The sequence below is a fragment of the Protopterus annectens genome, chromosome 2.part1, assembly GCF_019279795.1.
Source record: "Protopterus annectens isolate FY-2018-M chromosome 2.part1, PAN1.0, whole genome shotgun sequence".
Classification (NCBI taxonomy): Eukaryota; Metazoa; Chordata; order Ceratodontiformes; family Protopteridae; genus Protopterus; species Protopterus annectens.
The window spans coordinates 1,677,319,178-1,677,341,328 of NC_056729.1; the positions used below are offsets into that span (position 1 = coordinate 1,677,319,178).

The following is a 22,151-nucleotide window of genomic DNA, read 5'->3' on the forward strand; positions in this document are numbered from 1 at the left end:
GGTAAAAACAAAAATTCCCTAAGCCTTTTCCTGGAATCAGAGAAGTCCTGACCTTCCCACTTAAAATGCTCCCTCATGGAATGAAGAGTTTCTGAAAAAGAAAAATCCTCAGGAGGAGAAGCAGAAGGAGTAGAATCATCCACATCAGAATCAAAATAAGGAGAGTACTCCTGCAAATCTTCAGCCGAAGATTCTGAAACATCTGAAGCCTGCTCAAAACCCCCCAGCTCAGGCTCCATCCTAGGTCCCTTTATCAGGAGGGGGCATAGAACCCCTAATCAAAGTAATCAAATCTTCTGCCATTTTAAGCATATGCTTCTTGGGCACAGTTCCTGAAGAGCTAGGGGTAACACCAACTGAAGCCAAACCTGGCCTGCCCCTGGGAGAAGCCTTTGAAACACAAGGAGAGGGTCTAGGCACGCTGGGAAGGGAGGGGACTATAGTAACCTGAGAAGCCCCCTCAGCCTGACTTGCCTCCTGAGAGGCCACATCTTGCAATAATAAAGTCTCACCCTGGGAACACAAAGAAACCTCCGGTGGAGCCACCGGCTCCACCGACACCTCTAAAGAACCAGCGTCCGGTACAGGCGGTTCTTCTAGCCTAGGCTTAACTGCTTTGTCCTTGCGCTTCTTCGAAGAAGCGGGCGTCGGAGCATCCGACGGCATTTTATAATTGCACTGCTTCCCAAAGACTAACCTTGCACAATCCAACCTTCTCTTTATAGTGCGTTTATTAAATCTAGCACAAGAGCGACAGCCAACAACGTCGTGCTCAGGCCCTAAGCAAGGAATACACAAAGTATGATAATCTCTATGCGGTATCTGTTTCCCACAAGAAATGCAATTATTAACTTTTTCTGACATCCGGTAAATGACTGAGGCAAGAAAAAACTAAAATATTCCCCAGCGGGGTACTTAGCCAACTTTGAACTCGGTCTGAAACTTCGAAATCGAAAAATCTCAGAACGCCAACCGGCACTTGCAATGCTGCTTCTGCATCGGACCATGCGGCAAAAAAGACTGAGGATATGACGTCGGTCATGCGCATTTGTACCCTGTCGTCCTGATGTCAGTCAAATGCGCCTTGACCGACGTCAGCCTTATACTTTGATATTCGGGCCGACCGAGGACAGCGGACTACCCAAGTGTAAGGACTGCAGCAATGTGAGATGAAGAACATCTTCAGTTCTGAAACTCGAAAATTTCAGGAGTTGGCCGACCGGCACTTCCGAACCGCTTCTGCTTCAGGCACGGCGCAGCAAGAAAGACTAAAGAAAATGGCGTCAGCTGCTTGTTTTATACCCCCGATGACCTGACATCATGGAAGAGGAGACAGCAACCGACGCAGGACCCAAGACTTTGGAATTCAGGCCAACTGAGGGCAACCTGCCAGCAGATTACCCAAATGTAATGACTGCAACAGTGAAACATGAAGAACATCAGCAATTAAGACTGAATGGACAACTGCACATGACCAGGGGAAAAAAAAAAAAAAAAGAGTCAAAACATAAGGTTCCAATGATTTCCAAGAGGCGGGATTTGTTTTTTACATTTCCTTTACAGGAACCTCTCGGTTGCAGAGCTTTCTTTATAGGACTATTTCAGCACTGTAACATACTTGGTGACAGACTACTGCCAAGACTGGCTCCTGAGAAGATGGCAGAGAGAAGACCGACAAGCATTTAAAGCATTACTATTGTAGCTTAAGGTCGCCTTCTCCTCTCAGTAGCACACACAAACAGCTCTCACACCCAGAAGAGGGGAGGGAATAGAATAGAACAGCCTTTATCCCTAGTTGTGCGACGCCAGTGAGATCCTCACACAGACGACAAATGGGTCATATGGCTCTTTCTTGGCCTAGAATGACTTCCCATGAAGTAGGCGCAAATAAGTTAAAGAGGTGAAGGGAAGAGTCAAAGTGGACAATGGGGGGGGGGGGGTCCCTTTGCTTCAATTTTTAGTCTTACTGCCGCTGCCCCCCCCCCCCCCACACACACACAAACACTTTGCTCGTCAGACATTCTCGACAGCTTTTTATAAGGGTATGCTAATCAACAGTGCTCCTGCATTTCATGAATCACAACCTTTTTGAACTTTTAATGCACAGGAATTTCCTTTCTCCTTTTCTTGCACTAGCTTCCTTACTTACTGAATTAAAATACAACAGTAGAGAATCGTTTATCCGAAACGTCAATTAACCAAACGCAGCCTTCCAAAGTTTTCAGGAAGGAAAAATCATTAAAGTCTGAATATGTAAATGTGTAAATATGTGAAAAATATTCTTTATTGTCCACTGGAATCTCTGAATGGTTAAAAAGTGTACATCCTACATGCAGAAAAAAACAAGATTTTAGAAGTTTTTTTAATCTGGTTCAAAATATGTTTGATTATCCAAACTATCCTAGGTCCCAAGCAATTTGGATAATCGACTCTCTACTATAATCCATTAAACATCCCCTTAAGGTTGGTTTCTTAATCCCACTCGTTTTTGTTTGTTTGTGTCTTTCGGCTTTTCCCAGTTAGGGGTCGCCACAGCAGAACTCCAGTCCGCTAATGATTGGTAGTTTATTTTTACATGCAGAGTTACCAGCCCTGACGCACAACCTTCAACGAAGGTACGCCCACTGACGCATGTCTCCACGCAGAAGACTCTCTAGCTGAGAATCGAACCGGTCAGCGTCTTACGGTGAGGTGACAATGCCACCACAGCACCACCACCGCGGATCCCACTCGTAGGATAAAAAAAATCCTTCTTACATGCTCAATTCATGCCCCTGTAACATTACCACTCATCAGTTCTGGCCTCTAGTACCCAAATCCAAGATACTAAAAATAATTCATGTTTTTCTGACTTTAGACCAGGTCCATGGTACAAACCATCTGAAACAGTCCATTTTACACTGCCAACAGAAAAGCTTTATAAATCATCTGTAGATCAGTTTAATTCAAAACCATAAAGATAAACAAGTACTATCACCAGTCAATAATGCATGCAACCATGTTTCTGCAACATAACAAAACATGTTCTTGCAAAATATTCTAGCAGAATAACATTATCCCCCTTCTTTATAAAATTAAAAGACTCCAGTCAAACAAAATTGCTGACTTATTTCTAGAATTAATTTGTCTTTAATTTGTCAGCAAAAATATTCCTTTGGAGGTGGTACAGCTGGGTACAAAGGGGCTCTTTACCTCTTGCATTAAATTAACGTAAATACAGCTTGGTATGGTAGAAGTCATGCGGGAATCTTTACACTTAAACGTTCAGCTTGCACACCCAGAGATTTTCAAATTCTTAACTCAGCTGGTGTGTTTTTTCATTAAGTATGTAGCAATTTTAACTTGCACTACTCCCACTGGTTTGTTTGCTTTTAACAAAAGAAACATGCAAGGACCCAAGAAACACCATTTTCTTCATCCAGTGCTGACAGACCCATGTCACACACACACAAAGAGCTGTGTACAGGAAACAAATGATACTTTAGTGGATTAACGTGTACTTTTCTGACTTCATATTAAAACTGACATTTTTAATTACAGGCATAAATGTACTCAGATAATACCCAATGTTTTCTTCTTCAAAAGTAAAATATCCATCAGCTGCATTGGCAGAGTGATAAAGCACCAACTATGAACAACCGGCTAGGCATTTGATGGAACTAGCATGACGGGAGTGGGGATAACAGCTCCTCTTAGTCTGTAAGGTGCAACAACACAAAGACACATGATTCATTGTGCTGCCATGTGACAGGGGCATACAGCAATATCTGTAGGAGGCAGGCCCCTCATGGCACTACTGTATGCGCCTTGTGATGCTGGTCCAGTATGTCATAAGGAGGTATGGCTCAACAGAAAACCATAACTGGCTACAACAGAATAGTCCAGGTGTTCTTACTGCTCTCTACAATGACAGGGGCTACATATGTTTGTATAACTGAATGCCACTTCAAGCCCTGATGGTAGAGACCCACCAAACAAATGGAGTGTCCCTCAAATGGATATCCCCATGAGAGAAGTAAATCAGAAACGCCTGGTACTTGAAGTCACTTGTTAGTTCACCTCAAAAAATAAAACAAAATACCATATGCTATAAAAATGCATCATCATTCTTGCTTGAACACACAGTAGTATACATATAACTGTTGCAACATTCTGTAACCAAGAACTTGACATGGTATGCAAATACTTAGCATGCACAGTCTTGCCATATTAACTTATCTGTGACCAGTGTTACACAGCATGCAATACATACACTATCACATTAAAATGTTTTCTTTTATCACTTACCTCCAGGTTTGTAAACAATGTCCTCTTCTGTGATAAATGAGGTTATTTCTCCACTTTCTGCCCTCTCATAGCGGGACTTCTTTTTGGGTGGTTTCTTTTTGGATTTCTTTACACATTCCTCTGTAGTGGCACTGGCATCGTCATTGTCATTATCATTGTCCTCTTCCTCACTGTGGTCACTTTCAGCATAGTTTTTAGCACCTCCCCCTTCCAAAGTACAACTGCGCCGTGGACGTGAGCTCTCACACTCTTTTCCCTTATCGCGCTTGTCCCTCTCTCTGTCCCTATCCCTATCTTTGTCCTTTTCTTTATCCTTTTCTTTCTCTTTGTCAGCCGTCATGATTCGCCACGTGCCTTCTTCTGTCCTCTCACGGCTCGGCCTCCGTGAAAGGTATACAGTTAGCCTGGGCTTCAGTCTTCTGAATTTATCACTCAATTCCAGGAAAAATTCAGCCACTCCAACCACCCCAGGGTTTTATAAAGCACTTAAAGAAAAGCAAAATATATAGTTATACAACTGTATACATTCACAGTCATTAAATCATCTGCATAAAGACATGCACGCGTACACATGGTTATATACATTACACACACACACACACACACAGTAAAGAGCTGTTTAATTCACGGCACTTTAGATTGAGTCTCAAACATCTTCAACTTACAGCTACTCGCAGAAGTCTTTAGCTTACTTCAATCCAATTTAGATTACTACCACCAAATATAACATTACAGTCCTTTAAAGAAAGTTAAACTTCTTTGATTACTTTTAAGATTAACTTATGAAAGCTGTCTTTTGGCTTGAGAAAGTAGAAAATTAAAAAACAGAAATAAGCACATCACAATAACAATATGCAGAGCAGTACATGCAGTGCCACAGTCCCTCAGAGAAGGGAATGGCACTGCAGTGAGGTCTTGAGGGCAGGCTTACAGATGACCAAGTTACCACTCAGTGGTGTCCTTCATTGTGAGTGCATTAACAAGGAAGAGGGCATTTCAAGTACATCCCAGGGATGATGCCAGGAGCCTAGATCCCCATGCAGGAATGGGTTTAGACATTTGCTCAAAATGCCCTCATTACCAGAATAACACAGACAGCAGACTCCACAATGTCTGCTTAATAGAAGGCTCCTCTGGATGGCTCTCAACATAGCCAATGGAAACTATGCACCATTAGGGAACAAATGGGCTTGAAACTAACAGGTGAAGCTTGATGGTAAGAAGGTGGAGGGACAACTAAAAGAAACTGGGGCTCTCTACAACACTTTCCATACATTCTACTGCATTACATAAAAAGAACATTATTACACTGTATTACAAACGGCTGCCTGTTTTTAGGCACTCAGTACCATAATTATGTACTGACCATAACGTTTCATGTGTGTTATCTATTTTCATTCGTCCTCAACTTATGGGTTCGGATCAGATTCTTCAGATCAGACTCAGTCACTGCAAAAGCTTAAGCTTGTGGCAACCAGAAAACACTCAAGCTACTCCGTTACCCAAAATGCACAAACCCCTAGTACCTCAGATCCTGTTTGCTAACATCAGCAGAAATAAGTACTTAATTACAGAAAGAGAGGAGACACTACCTGGAGCCACATTCCAAGGAAGTGGAATAATTAGAAAAACACTCACTCTTCCAGTAGACTACAGGGCAGGAGGTTGGTGGAAGGGGAGTTGAGGAAGGAGGACAACACAGATGGAACATTACGGTGAGTACATAATTAGAAGTTATGTACCTACCATAACATTCCATGTTAGTTGTCTTCTCTCGCCTTCTTTCTTGCTGGATGGGTTCGGAGCCGATCCTCGGCTCCGACTCGGCACTTGCTTTAGCTCGAGAACTCCTTTTACCAGCTCGAGGCAACCCTATATCCCATGATGCAAGGCGGAACTACCTCAGATCTCGTTTGGCAGCTAACTGACCCTGCTAAAGATTATCCTAACATAATTAGGAACCATGGTTCCTAAAAGAAGTCCTCATAACAATGCTCCAGAGGAAACAATCTAATAGGAACTCTCCAAGATCTGTCCAGGCCAGGGGGAAGGAGGGAGGGACGCAAGAAAGAAGGCGAGAGAAGACAACTAACATGGAACGTTATGGTAGGTACATAACTTCTAAATGTTAAGTTGTCAATCTCGCCTTCATTCTTGCTGGATGGGACCGCGTCCCTAGCACCTGTATCCCGGGTGGCTCAATGGAACAGACTCTTGAGAACTGTGGAACCAAAACTGGCCCTATCTCTAGAGGCCAAATCCAACTTGTAATGAGACGCAAAGGTATGAGGCGTGGCCCAAGTAGCTGCTGCACAAATAGTGTCAATGGGAAGTCTATCCTGAAAGGCTACAGAAGTGGATAGACTCCTGGTGGAATGTGCTTTTGGCTTAGAAGATAGTTGTTTGCCCCTTAGAGAGTACACATAGGAAATGGTGGAAGTCAACCATCTAGATAAGGTCACTTTAGAAACTGGAAGACCTAACCTGTTTTCTGCATAGGAGACAAACAATTGGTCTGATTTTCTAATTTGTTTAGTCCTATGCAAGTAGTACCTGAGCTGACGATGAACATCCAAAAAATGCAGCTTCTGTTCAGCTCTGTCAGAATAGTTAGGAAAGAAAACTGGTAGATCAATAGATTGGTTAATATTGGTTTGAGATACAACCTTGGGAAGAAAGGAAGGGTTAGTTCTGAGTGAAACCCTATCCTTATGAAAAACCAGATAAGGTGAACGAATACAGAGGGCCTGAATCTCAGAAACTCTTCTTGCAGAAGTAACAGCCAGTAAAAATATAGTTTTCCACGTCAATAACTTTAAAGAACACGTAGCAGACGGTTCGAAAGGAGGTAGAATTAGGGATGCAAACATTAAGTTTGGATCCCATTGCGGAGGAGGATGTTTCACAGGCGGTTTTAGGAGAAAAACTCCTCTTAAAAATGCTTTGCATAACCTATGAGACATGATGTTATTGTCATGCAAGCCAACATGATACTTGGAAATAGCAGCCAGTTGTACTTTGACTGTAGATGACGAAGATCCCGAATGAAAAACCTCCGCCAGGAAATCCAAAACAGAATGTACAGGAGCGGTAAAAGGATCAATATTTCTGGCGTTTGCCCAAATCGAAAAACGTCGCCACTTGCTAGCATAAACAGTTCTAGTGGATGACTTTAAAGAAGACACTAAAATGTCTCTGACTGAGTCAGATTATCATTGGTAGCCTGGCTAGGGAAGGAAGTGGAGCAACCAAGCAGTGAAGTTGAGAGAATGAATGGCCCGGTGCTGCTGACCCGACTGGTGGATCAAAAGATCCGGAACTGGGTCCAGATGCCAGGGCTGCACCAGAAGATGATGATGTAGAGACGGAAACCAAATTTGTCGAGGCCAATATGGAGCAATGAGGATCAATTTGGCTCTCAAAACGGTGGCTTTCTGAATGACTTGTGGAATCAATGGAAAGGGAGGAAAAGCATAAAGAAGTCCCGAGGCCAATCCTGGGTTAGAGAGTCTCTCAAGGGTTGGCCTGGAAGAGGAAATAGTGTGAAGTAATCTGGGCACTTGCTGTTTTGAGGAGTAGCGAAAAGATCGCAACAAGGGGTGCCCCACTTCAGAAAAATCTGATCCACTACAGATTGATTGAGAGACCACTCGTGAGGCATCAGAATAGATCTGCTTAGCCTGTCCGCCAATAGGTTGGACCTGCCGGGGATGTGCGTTGCTATCAGAAACCGCTGAGAAGAGATCGCCCATTGCCAAAGTCTGAGAGCTTCTCGACATAAGGGATAGGACCTGGTTCCGCCCTGTTTGTTGATGTACCAGACCACGGACATGTTGTCCGTCTGTACTGCAATAGTCCCTGTGGGAAGAAAGTCGTCGAGGGCTTGCAACGTTAAAAGCACTGCTCTCATCTCCAGGACGTTTATGTGCAGGTGGTATTCTATGGGCTGCCACGTCCCGTGGACCATCCTGCCCTGATAATGCCCCCCCCACCCGATCAGAGAGGCATCCGTGGTGACTGTGACAACTGGAGGAGGGGAACAAAGGGTTGGCCCTGATGAAGAAGAGGGGAAGATATCCACCATCGTAGATGAGCCCTGCAAGACTGTGTTACCAAGATTTCGTGTCTCATGGGCAGATCGTGGTACGACCACTGCGTGAATAACATCCACTGCAGGAGACGCATGTGGAAGCGAGCCAGTGAAAGAAGAACAATGGCCGCAGCCATTAGGCCTAGAACTTTCAAGACAAACCTGGCTTTGATCTTGTTGCTTTGTAACAGAAGCTGAACAAATTTCTGGATGTCCAGAATCCTTTGATCTGTTAGCCTGGCTAACATTATGACGGTATTTAACTCTGCGCCTATAAAGGTGATAGATTGGCAAGGCAGCAGAGAGGATTTTTCGAATTTACGAAATTCCTAGACTCTTGCAAAGCTGTAGGGTGTAGTCTCTGGACCGAAGAAGCTGATGCTTGGAGGTGGCGGAGAGGAGCCAGTCGTCCAAATAAGGAAACACCTGGAATCCTCGACGTCTCAGGTGAGCTGTGACCACTGCCATGCATTTGGTGAACACTCTGGGGGCTGAAGTGAGGCCAAAGGGCAGTGCTCTGAATTGGTAATGACTGGCTCCCAGCCGAAAGCGGGGAAACCTTCTGGAGCGTCTGTGAATCTTTATGTGATAGTATGCATCTTGAAGGTCTATAGAGCACATCCAGTTGTCCTTGCCCAGAAAGGGCAGAATGGATTGCAGCGTGACCATCCGGAATCTTGAATTTTTGACAGACTTGTTTAGTCTGCTTAGGTCTAGTATCGGTCTCCAATCTCCCATCCTTTTGGGGACCAAAAAGAATCTTGAGTAGAAGCCGGATCCTACTTGGTCTGCTGGCACTGTTTGGATGGCTCTTTTCCAGGAGTTTTGAAACTTCCTGTCTTGCCAAATCCCTTTGACCGGGTGAGATGTCTGGAAGGGATTGTAGAGGTACGGGAAACCTTTCGAAGGGGATTTTGTAACCCTCGGATATGATCGACTGTACCCACTTCTCTTGTGATAGGGATTGCCAGGCTACTGGGTACAGCGAAATTCTTCCCCCGACTGCCTCCAAGGGTGGACAGTCGGGCAACACCTCAGGGATGCTGAAAGGGCTTCTCAGGAAGAGACTCCCTGTTGCCCTGGTTCTGAGGACCCCCCCCGCCTCTAGGGCGGTGTCTATTATTGTTACCCCCTCTGCCTCTGGGGGTAAACTGACCACATGTGTCCGGTGTAGCTCCTTGGGCTTTACGGAACCACATCTTCCCCCCCTTCTGACCCTTGGGATATGGTCTAGGAGGAGTGGAAAACTGGACTCCAACGGCAGAAAGAGTTTTACCGTCCTGTTCACATCTGGTCAAAGTATCCTTCACCTTAGGTCCGAACAAAGCCGAACCGTCAAAGGGGGTGTTGGTGAAGGACGCCTTAAAGGGGTCCGCAAAATTACACAGCCGCATCCAGGCTTGGCGTCTAAGAGCAACACCTGTGCCTGCGGCCCTGCTCGCTCCATCGGCCGCATAAGATATGAGCCGCATGGAGGAGTTAGATATGGAATTCAGGATAGCAAGCTGTGAGGCAATCTTTTCCTGAGCCCCAGCAGCAGAAGGATCCTGGACTACTTCTCCCAGTTCCTTGAGAATATCTCGTTGAAGCCTGGTGAAGTGACAAAGGTAATTCAGCGAACGCATAGCAAAGGTCGCTGAAGAAAACATCCGCTTTCCATACCTGTCCATGGTCCTAGAATCCTTATTAGGAGGATGGACAGGTACTGAAGGATCCGCCAGTTCCTTCTTAGTGGCCGCTACCACCATAGCATCCACAGAGACACCTTTGGACAGGAACTGTTTATCCGAAGGGGCCGTGATGAACTTGGATGGTCTCCTGGGGACAGGTTCCACAGAATCTGGAGCCACGCCTTCGAGCCACTACCTGCATGAGTGGGTCGAAAGGCGGAGACAACCAGGAGGTGGAGGGTCGGGATCCAAAAGCCTCCAGGTATACCGACTCATCCTCGGAGGGGTCAATGGAGGGCCAATTCCCCCTCTGTTTGAGGAGCTCAAGGATGTCTGAAAATGAGACATTCTCAGAGGGGGACCGTGGGGAACCCTCCGTCTCATCTAAGTCAGTATCAGATGTAGTAGACTCAGGGGAGTCTGTGTGTTTCCTCTTACGCCCCTCTTCCGAGGGGTTCCCCTGCAGGGTCAGGAGAAACCTCGGAAGAGGAGGAAATTCCCAGTGGGGAAACCTGGGGCGATGGATCCCTGGGCCTGAGAGCAAGAGGCTGGCAAGAGGCATCTGCAGGCACTGATGAGGGAGGAGCTAGAGGGATAGACCGTTGACCAGGCTCAGAGGCCAGGACACTCCTCATCACCTCAAAGGCTCCTCTCCTCGGGAGATCTGAACACACCCGCTCCGAAGAAACAGGAATGGTCGGCTCCAAGGAGAGAAGGCTCCAAGGCCAATGTCGGCGCCGAGCTTACCAAAGCGAAGCCCGAGAGGGAGAGCGGGGTCGGACAAGGGTCCGATGCCACTAGCCCCTCGGAGCCGACAGTGGAAACCCGACGACCGGATCCCTCCAAGGAAGGTCTCAAGGAGGAGATCGGGGCCGAAGACGACGGAGCCGAAGGATGTATCGGCTCCGGCATCGAAACAGTCGCTGTCCCAAGAAGCTCCGGCTCCGAACTCTGGTGTGGAGTCGGAGGAGGAATCTCAAGAATCGGGCTATAGCCAAGTCTGTTGAGACGGGCTATGGAGCATTTGGGCCAGTGCCTGAGACTTCAACAGCCTGCTTACCACCCTCTCCAAATCGTGGTCAGACAGCCTGGAAGATCTCGAAGATCGGCTCCGATGGCTCCGCTCCTACAAAAGAGGAGACCCCGGAGCCGAGTGAATACTTAGTATCGAAGGGGATCGGGATCTCTTACGGGTCGAAGCCATCGGAGCCGAAGTCCCTTGAACCCCAGATGGAGCCGAGGATATCTCGGCTTCGATGCTGGATAAAGTGTCGGCTCCAGCCGGAGCCGACAAGGCCACAGTAGTGAGGGTATCGGAGCCGGTCGGCACCGAACCCACTACTCTAACAGAAGAAGTATCGACTCCAGCCGGAGCCGATATCAGCTCCGACGGAGCCGGAGCCACCGGAGGAGGCTTGGACACTGTAGCCTGAACCTTCGGTGGCTTAAGAAGTTTTCCTGCCCCTGGCTTAGGAGGAGAACCTTCAGGTTTAAGTAAACCTCGGAGGATTAATTTGTTCCTCCTTTCCTGCAGGACTCTCTGGCTAAAAGCATGACACAACGCACAGGAGTCCTGCAGGTGCAAAGGCCCCAGGCAATACACACAAGAAGTGTGACCGTCTGTCAGGGACATTTTCTGACAGCACTGGTCACACTTCTTGAAGCCTGAGACCTTGCCTTCTCTAGACATCCTAAAAAGGATAGACACAAACAGTCCCCACAAACACACAACTTAATCCCTACACAGACACACAGGAAGGGAATAACTTGGGGAACTAGGCCTGACAAACTTTAAACTGAAAACTATTATAAAAGTTTAAAAGGAAGGGAATAGGGTGGGCTGTAACTAAGTACAGGCTAATCTAACACTAAAGGGAAAAAATAACCCCCTAACTGAACTTTTTCTTCTTTAACAAGAAAAAACTTACCTCAGCTGGCAAAGGAGACCTCTTTCGCTAAGCGGCAAACGAGATCTGAGGTAGTTCCGCCTTGCATCATGGGATATAGGGTTGCCTCGAGCTGGTAAAAGGAGTTCTCGAGCTAAAGCAAGTGCCGAGTCGGAGCCGAGGATCGGCTCCGAACCCATCCAGCAAGAATGAAGGCGAGATTGACAACTTAACATCTTCTTTATCAAACGTTGTCCATTTTTATTCTGTCCTCAACTTATGGGACAGAGTCCCCAGCTACCTAAATCCCCGGGTGGACTCGAGGAAGGATATTCCAGAGCACCACTGTACCAAATGATGCTCTACCCCTGGAGTCCATATACAATTTGTAATGAATAACAAATGTGTGGGGAGTAGCCCAAGTTGCTGCAGCACAAATGTCCATGGAAGATCTAGACTGGAAGACTGATGAAGTAGCCATGGTTCGACTGGAATGAACTCATAATGGTTTTGATACGGTAAAGCCCAATTTGTTGTATATATAAGAAATATAATTTGTAAGCCATATAGATACAGTAATTTTGACAAGTTTTCCTAGTTTCATGTAGGAAAAAAAATAAATAAAATTAAAAAAAAAAAGTTAACTGGTCAATTTTCCTGATATTTTCTGTTCTGTACAGGTAAAAACGTAATTGCCTGTGGACATCCAATAAATGCAATGTATATTCACATTTGTTAGAAAATCTGGGAATACTGGCAAATTGGCAGACTGATTAATATTAGCTCTGAAACCACTTTAGGAAGAAAGGAAGCATTCATTTTTAAAAGGGACTCTATTTGTGAAAGATCAAATAAGGCAGTTTCAAAGACAAGGCCTGAATCTTTGAAATTCTTCTTGCAAAGTAACGACTACTAGAAAATTGTTTTGCAAAAGAAATACTTGGTCACATTTAGGTGCTGGTTTCAAAGGTGGTGGTGGTGGTAAGGTTGGTTGAGGAAGTTGCTGCAGAACCACATTAAAATCCAATGGGGGAGTAGGGTCTGTAAAAGGAGGCCTCAGAAGAAGAGTACCTTGCAAAACAGGTTTTGCATACTCAGAGGCAACAGAAACACCTTCAAATCCTATGTGTAAATTTGAGATCGCTGCTAGCTGGACCTTCAATGTGGAGGAGCTAGCTCCATCTTTAAAAAATATGGCTAAGAGCTCAAGGATACTATGCAAAGGGGCTGAAAAGGGATCAGCATTATTTTTAAATCTTCTCCATTTACTGGAGTAGACTTTTCGTGTTGATGTGTTATGTGATGATAAAAGTATGTGAAGGACTGGAAGGGAAGAGGATAAGTTGCCTGGCTATTAATGGAAATGAAAAAGCCAGGCAGTCATCCTGAAGTTCGATATGTCTGGATGAATCATGTCTGTCGGATGAGACAGTAGGTCTTGAGTCAGATCCAGAATCCACAGTTGCTAGAGTAAGCGAGGCCAAAGGAAGGAGAACTTTTAGTTATGTACTTACCATAACGATAGATGTAGGTGATCCATCTCGCCTACATTCATTACTGACGGGCTCGGAGCAGAGAGTCTGCTCCAACTCGGCCACTATAACTAGCACGAAGTCTCTCATTGGCTGGGCTAACCCTGTATCCCAGGATGCATCACGCCCAAACCCCCAGATCTTGTTTGCCCCAATATTATCTTCCCACATACACCACACCACAAGGATATATATGTAAGAGGAAAGAAAAAATAATATCCTCAGAGGAATCAGAATACAAGTTTCCTCCAAGTCCAACAGGTAGGGGGAAGGAGGGCGGGTACGTAAGAATGTAGGCAAGATGGATCACATACATCTATCGTTATGGTAAGTACATAACTAAAAGATGTAATGTGATCCTATCTCGCCTACATTCATTACTAACGGGACAGCGTCACTAGCACCTAAATCCCGGGAGGCTCACTGGAAAACACTCCTGAGCACTGTGGAACCAAAGGAAGCCCGACCTCTAGAGGCCACTTCCAGTTTGTAATGAGAAATAAAGGTATGTGGAGAAGTCCAAGTAGCCGCTGCACATATCTCATCTATGGATAGTCTAGTATGAAAGGCCACTGAAGTTGACATAGCCCTGGTAGAATGCGCCTTAACTGGAAAGGGAAGATCCTTACCCGCTAATGCATAAATAAATGAGATGCAGTCTCTAATCCACTTAGCTATGGTGCCCTTAGTTACAGATCTGCCAATTCTATTGTCCGAAAAGGACACACACAACTGATCTGATTTCCTCTCCTGTTGTGTCCTATTTAAATAAACCTCAGTTGTCTATGCACATCCAACTGATGAAATTTGTATTCCGCTTTGTTGGAAAACCGTGGAAAAAAGACCGGAAGCTCAATAGAATGGTGGAAACAAAGGGCAGAAGAGACCTTAGGGAGAAAGGAAGGATTAAGTCTCAGAGATACTCTGTCCTGATGAAAAATTAAATAAGGAGGTTTAACAGAAAGGGCTTGAAGCTCAGATACCCTTCTGGCTGAAGTTATGGCTACCAAAAACGCAGTCTTCCATGACAAAAATTTCAATTTGCAGGAGGCTGCCGGCTCAAAGGGAGAAGACGTTAAAGCTCTGAACACCACATCTAAATCCCACGGCAAGACGGGTTGCAAAACCGGAGGGCGAAGCAACCAGGCTCTTTTCAGAAAGGCTTTACACAGCTTATGACCCATGAGGGAAGGCTCATGTGCAACATGATAATTGGAGATTGCTGCCAACTGAACCTTTATAGTGGAGGCAGCAGAGCCCAGTCTAAAAAGTGTTGCTAAGAAATCTAACACCGCTGACACAGGGGCTGTAAGGGGATCAAGATCACGTTGCTGAGCCCAAATTGCAAATCTCTTCCATTTACTAGAGTATATTTTCCTAGTAGAAGACTTGTGGGAGGAAGACAGAATATGTACTACTTACGGGGTAAAGATATGCTGTCTGACTAAGGTCGGAAGTGGAGAAGCCAGGCAGCGAGCTTGAGAGTTCATAGGGATGGATGGAGCTGTCCTGACTGATGAGTCAATAGGTCTGGAGCTGGGTCCAGAATCCAAGGACCATCCACTGCATACTTCCGAAGGAAGGGGAACCAAACTTGATGGGGCCAGTGTGGTGCGATCAAAATCATCTTGCTTCCCAAGCAGGTAGCCTTCTGAATCACTCTTGGTAGAAGAGGGACCGGCGGGAAGGCATAGAGCAGACCGGAGGGCCAATTGTGGACTAGAGCATCCCTGGGTGACTCCCCCTGTGGGGGGATCAGAGTGAAAAAATTGCTGCACTTCGCAATCAGGGGGCTGGCAAAGAGGTCGCAGCAGGGAAGGCCCCACCTGGAGAAGATCTGAGCAGCCACTCGGTCGTTCAGGGACCACTCGTGAGGCATCAGAATAGCTCTGCTCAGCCTGTCTGCTATCACATTGGACTTCCCCTGAATGTGCGTTGCCACTAGAAAGCGCTGGGAAGCGATCGCCCAATTCCACACACTCATGGCCTCCCTGCAAAGGGGGTAGGACTTGGTTCCTCTCTGCTTGTTCAGATACCAGACAACCGACATATTGTTGGAAAGAATCGCAATATTTCCCCTGGGAAGAGAGCTGTGAAGTGCCCGCAACGCTAGAAGTACCGCTCTCATCTCCAGAACATTGATATGCAAGTGAACCTCGTGGTCTTGCCACGTACCTTGGACCGTCACGCCCAGATAATGCCCCCCCACCCTATCTGGGAGGTGTCCGTGGTTACTGTGGTAATAGGGGACAGGGGGGGCTCAAGGGCCTCCCTTGATTCAGGTTGGACGAGAGAAGCCACCAACGCAGATCCTGCCGGCATCTCTCAGTGATGAGAATCGGATGGGACAAGAGACGTTCCCGATATGACCACTGGACCGAAAGGAGCCACTGAAGTATTCGCATGTGTAACCTAGCTAGCGGAACTAGGAGAATGGTAGTCGCCATTGATCCCAACAACTGAAGAACCATCCTGGCTTGGGCTTTTTCCCGGGGTAGTAAAGCCAAGACTTGGGCCTGTAACACTTTTATTCTCTCTGTCGGTAGGAAAGCTCACATCTCTACAGAGTCTAGCTCTGCGCCGATAAAGGCAACACGCTGTGATGGCAGCAATACAGATTTTGCCCAGTTGAATGAAATCCCTAGAAGATGGCCCAATCTGACAGTAGCTCTCATGGCTTGAACAAGTAGATGCCTGGTGGGGGCGGTGAGGAGCCAGTCGTCTAGATAAGGAAACACCTGGAATCCTAGACGTCTCAGGTGAGCTGTCACCACTGCCAGACACTTGGTGAACACCCTGGGGGCTGTGGTGAGAGCAAAGGGCAGGGCCCGGAATTGAAAATGACTGGCTCCCAGCCGGAAGCGTAAAGGATTCCTGGAAGTCTTGTTTATCTTGATGTGATAATAGGCATCCTTGAGATCGAGGGAGCACATCCATACTCCTTTTTCCAGCAATGGGAAAATGGATTGCAAAGTGACCATTCGGAACTTGGACTTCTTTACAAAGCGGTTTAGACGGCTGAGATCCAGAATGGGTCTCAAGTCCCCTGTTCTTTTTGGCACCAAAAATAACCTTGAGTAAGTTCCTAATCCGATCTGGTTTGCGGGGACTGGTTGGATGACTCCTTTTTCTAGCAGCTTTGAGACCTCTATTGTTGCCTGATTCCGTTGACTGGGTGGAACGTCCGGGATTTTCCTTGATGGTGGGGGGGGGGGGACAAATAAAGGGAATGGTGTAACCTCTGGTGATGACACGAAGCACCCATCGATCCTGAGTGATGGACTCCCAGGCCTGAAGATGCTCCGAAAAACAACCCCCGACTGGCTCCGGAGACGCACAGTCGGGTAATCCCTCAGGGAGATTGGTAGGAGGAACCACGAAAGGACTCGCAGTCTCTTGTATTGCAGGGGCCTCCACCGCCTCTAGGGCGACGCCTTCCATTAAAATTCCCCCCCTCCTCTGCCCCTGGAGGGGGGGGGGGGTCACTTTGATGGGCAGGGGAAGACTTTTGAGACTTTCTGAACCACATTTTCCCTCCCCTCTGAGCCTTGGGAGAAGGTCTAGAGGGAAGCGAAAAACGGGCCCCAACAGCAGACAAAGTCTTACCCTCCTGCTCACATCTAGTGAGGGTGTCTTTCACTTTGGGTCCAAAAAGGGAGGACCCGTCGAATGGGGCATCCGTGAAAGAAGACTTGAAAGCCTCCGCAAAATGACACAAGCGCATCCAAGCTTGCCTCCTGAGGGCTATGCCCGAACTCGCTGCTCTACCCGCCCCCTCGGCTGCATAAGATATGAGCCTCATGGACGAGTTGACGATGGAAGAAAGGGTAGACAGCTGGGCGTTAACAGACTAGGCCAACGCCTCAGGCAAGTTACCCGACAGGGTATCTCCCAACTCCTTTATGAGATCCCTTTGGAGCTGCGTAAAATGACACAAGTAATTCAGTGACAGCAAGGTCAAGGTCGCTGAAGACAGGGTACGCTTCCCATACCTACCCATACTCCTAGACTCCTTATTAGGAGGATGGATGGAAGTAGAAGCCTCTGCCACGTCCTGCTGAGTGGCAGATGCCACCACCATAGCATCCACAGGTACTCCCTTGGTCAAAAATTCTTTTCCAGGATGCGCAGATAAGAACTTATTGGGGCGGCTAGGAACTGGCTCCACAGAGTCAGGGTGTTCCCACACCCTTCAACAAATAAGATCCAATAATTCATCGAAGGGTGGAGACACCCAGGAGGCGGAAGGCTGGACTCCGAAGGCCTTGAGGAAGACAGACTCCTCCTCAGAAGGGTTTTTGGATGGCCAGTCGCCCCACTGTCTCAAGATCTCCAGGATATCGGAGAACGAGACATAATCAGAGGACGACTTCGGGGACCCTTCTGCATCATCGAGGTCGGTGTCCGAGGTGACAGACTCACCTGGGGAGTCTACGTGCTTCCTCTTACACAACTTCTTCCTGGGAGGCTCCTCAGGCACCGACTCTGCAGGGCCCTCAGAAAGCAGGGGACCACACATGGAGGTATCCTCAGGCCTAGGAGCCCTGCTGTCCAGAGATAAGGGGGCACCAGCAGCTCCAGTCACAGTGTCTGGGAAAGGAGTTGCCGATTCAGGTGAAGTCACTATGGACTTGGCCAGCGCGCTCCTCATAGCCTCGAAGGCAGGTCCACCAGAATTGGACGAAAAACCCGCCTCAGAGACCATGACGGGAGTCGGAGTACCCCTAGCCGAAGCACCAAGGGGGAGACTCGGAGCCGAAACCTGAAGCCCCGATGTATCCCCCTCGGGCTCGACCCATCAGAGTACCGAAACCTGTAGAAGGGATGGAAAAGGTTGGAGCTGAGGTAGGATCAGAAAGACTAGCAGGAGGTTTTGGAGCCGACCCAAGGACTTCACTCGATTCGGCAGACTCCAGCTCAGATGACACCGAGGTTGTCGGAGGAGGAAGAAACGGAACAGATATAGTGGCTGGCTCCGGAGCCGACTGGGCTGGAGCCGAAAATAATTTAGTTAGCACTGGCGACTGGAGGAGCCTCTGGACCACCCTATCCACATCCGAATATGACAGCCTGGAGGACTTGGAGGAGACAGAAGGGGGTCAGGAAACCTTCTCTGTCGGAACAGAGACAAGACTGGGGGATCGGCTCCGAATCGGTTCCAAAAGGATCGGAGCCGAAGCAGGCTCGAGAACCACCGCAACCTCCTTCGGCGCTGACTACCGTGGAGTCGAAGAAACCGACCCCGAAACAGGCAAGGCTTCCTGCGGCTCGGAGACCAGTGGAGCCGAGGAAGGAGATATAGCCTTTAACCTTTTCTCCGGAGGCTCCGAAGAACCAGTCGGAGCCAGAGACTTCATTTTTGCCTTGGACCTGGATTTCTCTGAAGGGGGAGAAGACAATAAAGTTTCCTCAAAGGAGGGTTTAAATCAAACCCTTAAGGATAAGTTTATTTTTTCTCTCCTGTAAAACCCTGGAAGAGAAGGCATGACAAACACTGCAGGATTCCTGCAAGTGTATGGCCCCAAGACAATAAACACAGATGGCGTGGCCATCAGTCAATGACATTTTGTACGCACATTTGGCGCATTTCTTAAAGCCAGATGGCTTATTTTCTTTTTGCTCCTTACCAGACAGAAGGAAAAAACAACCGCACTCAGCAACACAAGGAGGGAGGGTGGAAAGGGCTCTAACATAAACGCCCGGACACTAAGGCACAAGAAATGCCTGACACTAAGACACAAGATAGGGCAAAGGCCCTCTAACTCAAACGGGCCTAGCCCACCAAAAAGAAGAATACCACACAACCAACAACAAAAAGGCCGCAATCAGTCACAAAAAATGGAAATAACAGACAATGTAGCTATTAAAATAGCTTTTTGGTATAAAACTCTAGCAAACGGCTAGAAGTTCAAAAAAAGAGAGGGTACTTAGCCACAGCCAAGTCGAGACCACGTTGTTACTCTAGGAGCGGCAAACGAGATCTGGGGGTTTGGGTGTGATGCATCCTGGGATAGAGGGTTAGCCCAGCCAATGAGAGACTTCGTGCTAGTTACAGTGGCAGAGTCGGAGCAGACTCTCGGCTCCGAGCCCGTCAGTAATGAATGTAGGCGAGACAAGATCACATTACATCCAAATTTTTTGAGGCCAGAAAAAGGTACAATGAAGTTAACTTTGCTCTTCAATATGGCACCTTTCTGCAGAAACTTGGAAGTAAACAGGATTGGTGGGTTGGCATAAAGAAGGTCTGGGGGGCCATTCATGAAATACAACACCCCTCTGTGACTCCCCATGTGAGGGTATCATGGCAAAGTAGCTGTTTCACTTGTTTAGGGAAGAAGCAAAAAGATTGCAGTAAGGCTAGCCCCACTAATGAAAAATCATATCTACCACAAGTTTGTTGACAGACCATTTGTGAGGTACAAGAATATACTTGCTCAGCCTTATCTGTTATCACACTGGACTTCTCCAGAATTTGTGCTGCGACGAGAAAGCAGGTGGATAAGATCACCCATTGCCACACTGACTGCTTCTCGACACAAGGGGTAAGATCCGTTACCTCCTTGCTTGTTGATGTACCAAACTACGGAGATGTTGATCATTTGAATTACAACTATCCCCAAAGGGAGATGATCTTCAAAAGCATGCAACACCAAAAGTACAGCTCTCATCTCTAAGGCACTGATATGCAAACTGGCCTCTTTGGGGGACCCAAGTGCCTTGGACCTTCTTCCCCAGGTAATGCCCTCCCCCACCCTAAGTGGGCAGCATCCAGGGTCACTATGTCCTTGGGCTGAGGAGGAATGAATGGGTGGTCTTGCAAAACCTGTTCTGACTGAATCCCATCACTTGAAATCTCTATCGCAAATCTGAGTAATACATATCAGGGCTGACACAGGTTGATAAAGTATTGAGCACTACATGGCTAGCAGCCATTATAGAATTCTCATACAAAACCTGGCTAACGGTACTAGAGTTATTGCCACTTCCATCAATCTTAGGGCCTGAAGAACTATTTTTCTGACCTGTGCTCTTAATGTTTTAATTGTTAGAGGAGGCATTGAAGCTATTTTTGTATTGACCAATTCTCCTATAAACTCCAACTTTTGAGTTGGTTCCAAATTATACTATTCATAATTTATGGTTATCCCTAGAAAGCAGCACATCTGAAGAACTTGATTTCTTGCCTTTATTGTTTGATGCCTGGTCAGGGGAGTAATGAGCCAGTCGTCTAAATATGGAAACCAGGAATCCTTGCACTCTCAAGTGAGCTGCTACTACTGCCATACATTTAGTGAACACCCTGGGGGTGGTGGTGAGACCAAAGGACAGAATTCTGAATTGGTAAAATACCTTCCAGATTGCCTGTTCATTTTTATGTGATATTACACATCCTGAAAGTCTATCGAGCACATCCAGTAGTCTTTGCCCAGAAATGGGAAAATGGACTGAACTGTGACCATCCAAAACTTGACACGTCAAACTGATTTGTTCAACTTGCTGTGATCCAAGATTGGTCTCCAGTCCACCGTTTTGTTTGGCACTAAAAAGAACCTTGAGTAACTTCCGGATTATATCTGGTCTGGTGGAACCTCCTGGATGACTCTTTCTAGTAGCTTTTGTATTTGAAGTGCTGCTTGCTCCTTCTGACTGGGTGGAACATTGGGGATTTTTCTTGAGATTGGAGGAGGAGAAAGGGAAAAGAGCATTATATAACATCTGGTAATGATCTTCTGCACCCATGCCTCCTTTCAGAATCATTGGAAGGATCTGTCGAAAAAGGAGTCTCTGGACCCTTGATTTTGCAGACCACCTCTGCTGTTAGGGAGGCATCTACCATAGAAGTCCCCCCTCTCTACCCCTAGGGAAACCTACTCCACACTTGGCCTGGAAAGGACCCTGGGACATTTTGAACCACATATTTCCAGTACCTCAGATTCCTAGAGAAGGAGCTTTGAGAGATGGAAAAAACATACACCCGTGGCACACAGGGTTTTTTCTGTCCTTTTCACACATGGATAAAGTGTCCTTAACTTTGGGGCCAAATAAAGACGTTCCATCAAAGGGAGCACTGACGAACAAAGACCTGAAGGCCTCTGTAAAATCACACAAGCACATCTAGGTGTGCCTTCTTATGAAAATACCAGAATCCGCTGCCATTGAGGTTCCTTCAGCTGCATGCAAAATTAACCTCATGGAAGAATTGGAGATTGATTGCAGGGTAGCAAACTGAGAATTAACAGACACTGGTACCTCATTAGAAACTGATCCTGAAAGGGTATCAGAGTTCCTTACCTAGGTCTCTGTAACCTGGTGAAACATGCCAAATATTTCCGAGACCTTAAGGCAAAGGTTGCTGAAGCACTGACACTTCCCAAACCTATCCATCATGCAAGACTCCTTGTTTGGAGGGTGGACAGTTGAACTCTCCAGATAGCTCCTTTTTAGAGGCTGCTGCCATGACCATAGTGTCAACAGGTACCCCTTTTGTCCAAACTGTCTGTTCTCTGGTGCTGTTAAAATTTTGTCAGGTCTCAGGGAATTGGTTCGATGGCGTTTGGGGTGTTCCATGCCCACAAAGATCAAATCCATGAGGTCACTGGCGGCCAAAGTCACTCAGGAGGTAGACGGGCTGGTAATGAACTTCTCCAGGAACAAGGACTCCTCAAACGAAGGGTTGCTGGACTTC

At 46.9% G+C, this 22,151-nt stretch overlaps 1 protein-coding gene across 6 annotated transcripts in view; it reads right to left on the reverse strand.

The window, feature by feature from the left end:
* RERE (arginine-glutamic acid dipeptide repeats) overlaps positions 1-22,151 on the reverse strand; it is a 3,515,893-nt gene that overhangs the window by 2,562,297 nt on the left and 931,445 nt on the right. For all 6 annotated transcript variants that reach the window (XM_044063104.1, XM_044063103.1, XM_044063106.1 and 3 more), the window contains exon 2: positions 4,288-4,772. In XM_044063104.1, coding sequence (XP_043919039.1) covers positions 4,288-4,627 — 340 coding nt within the window. In that variant the 5' untranslated portion in view covers positions 4,628-4,772. The remainder of the gene's footprint in view (positions 1-4,287; positions 4,773-22,151) is intronic.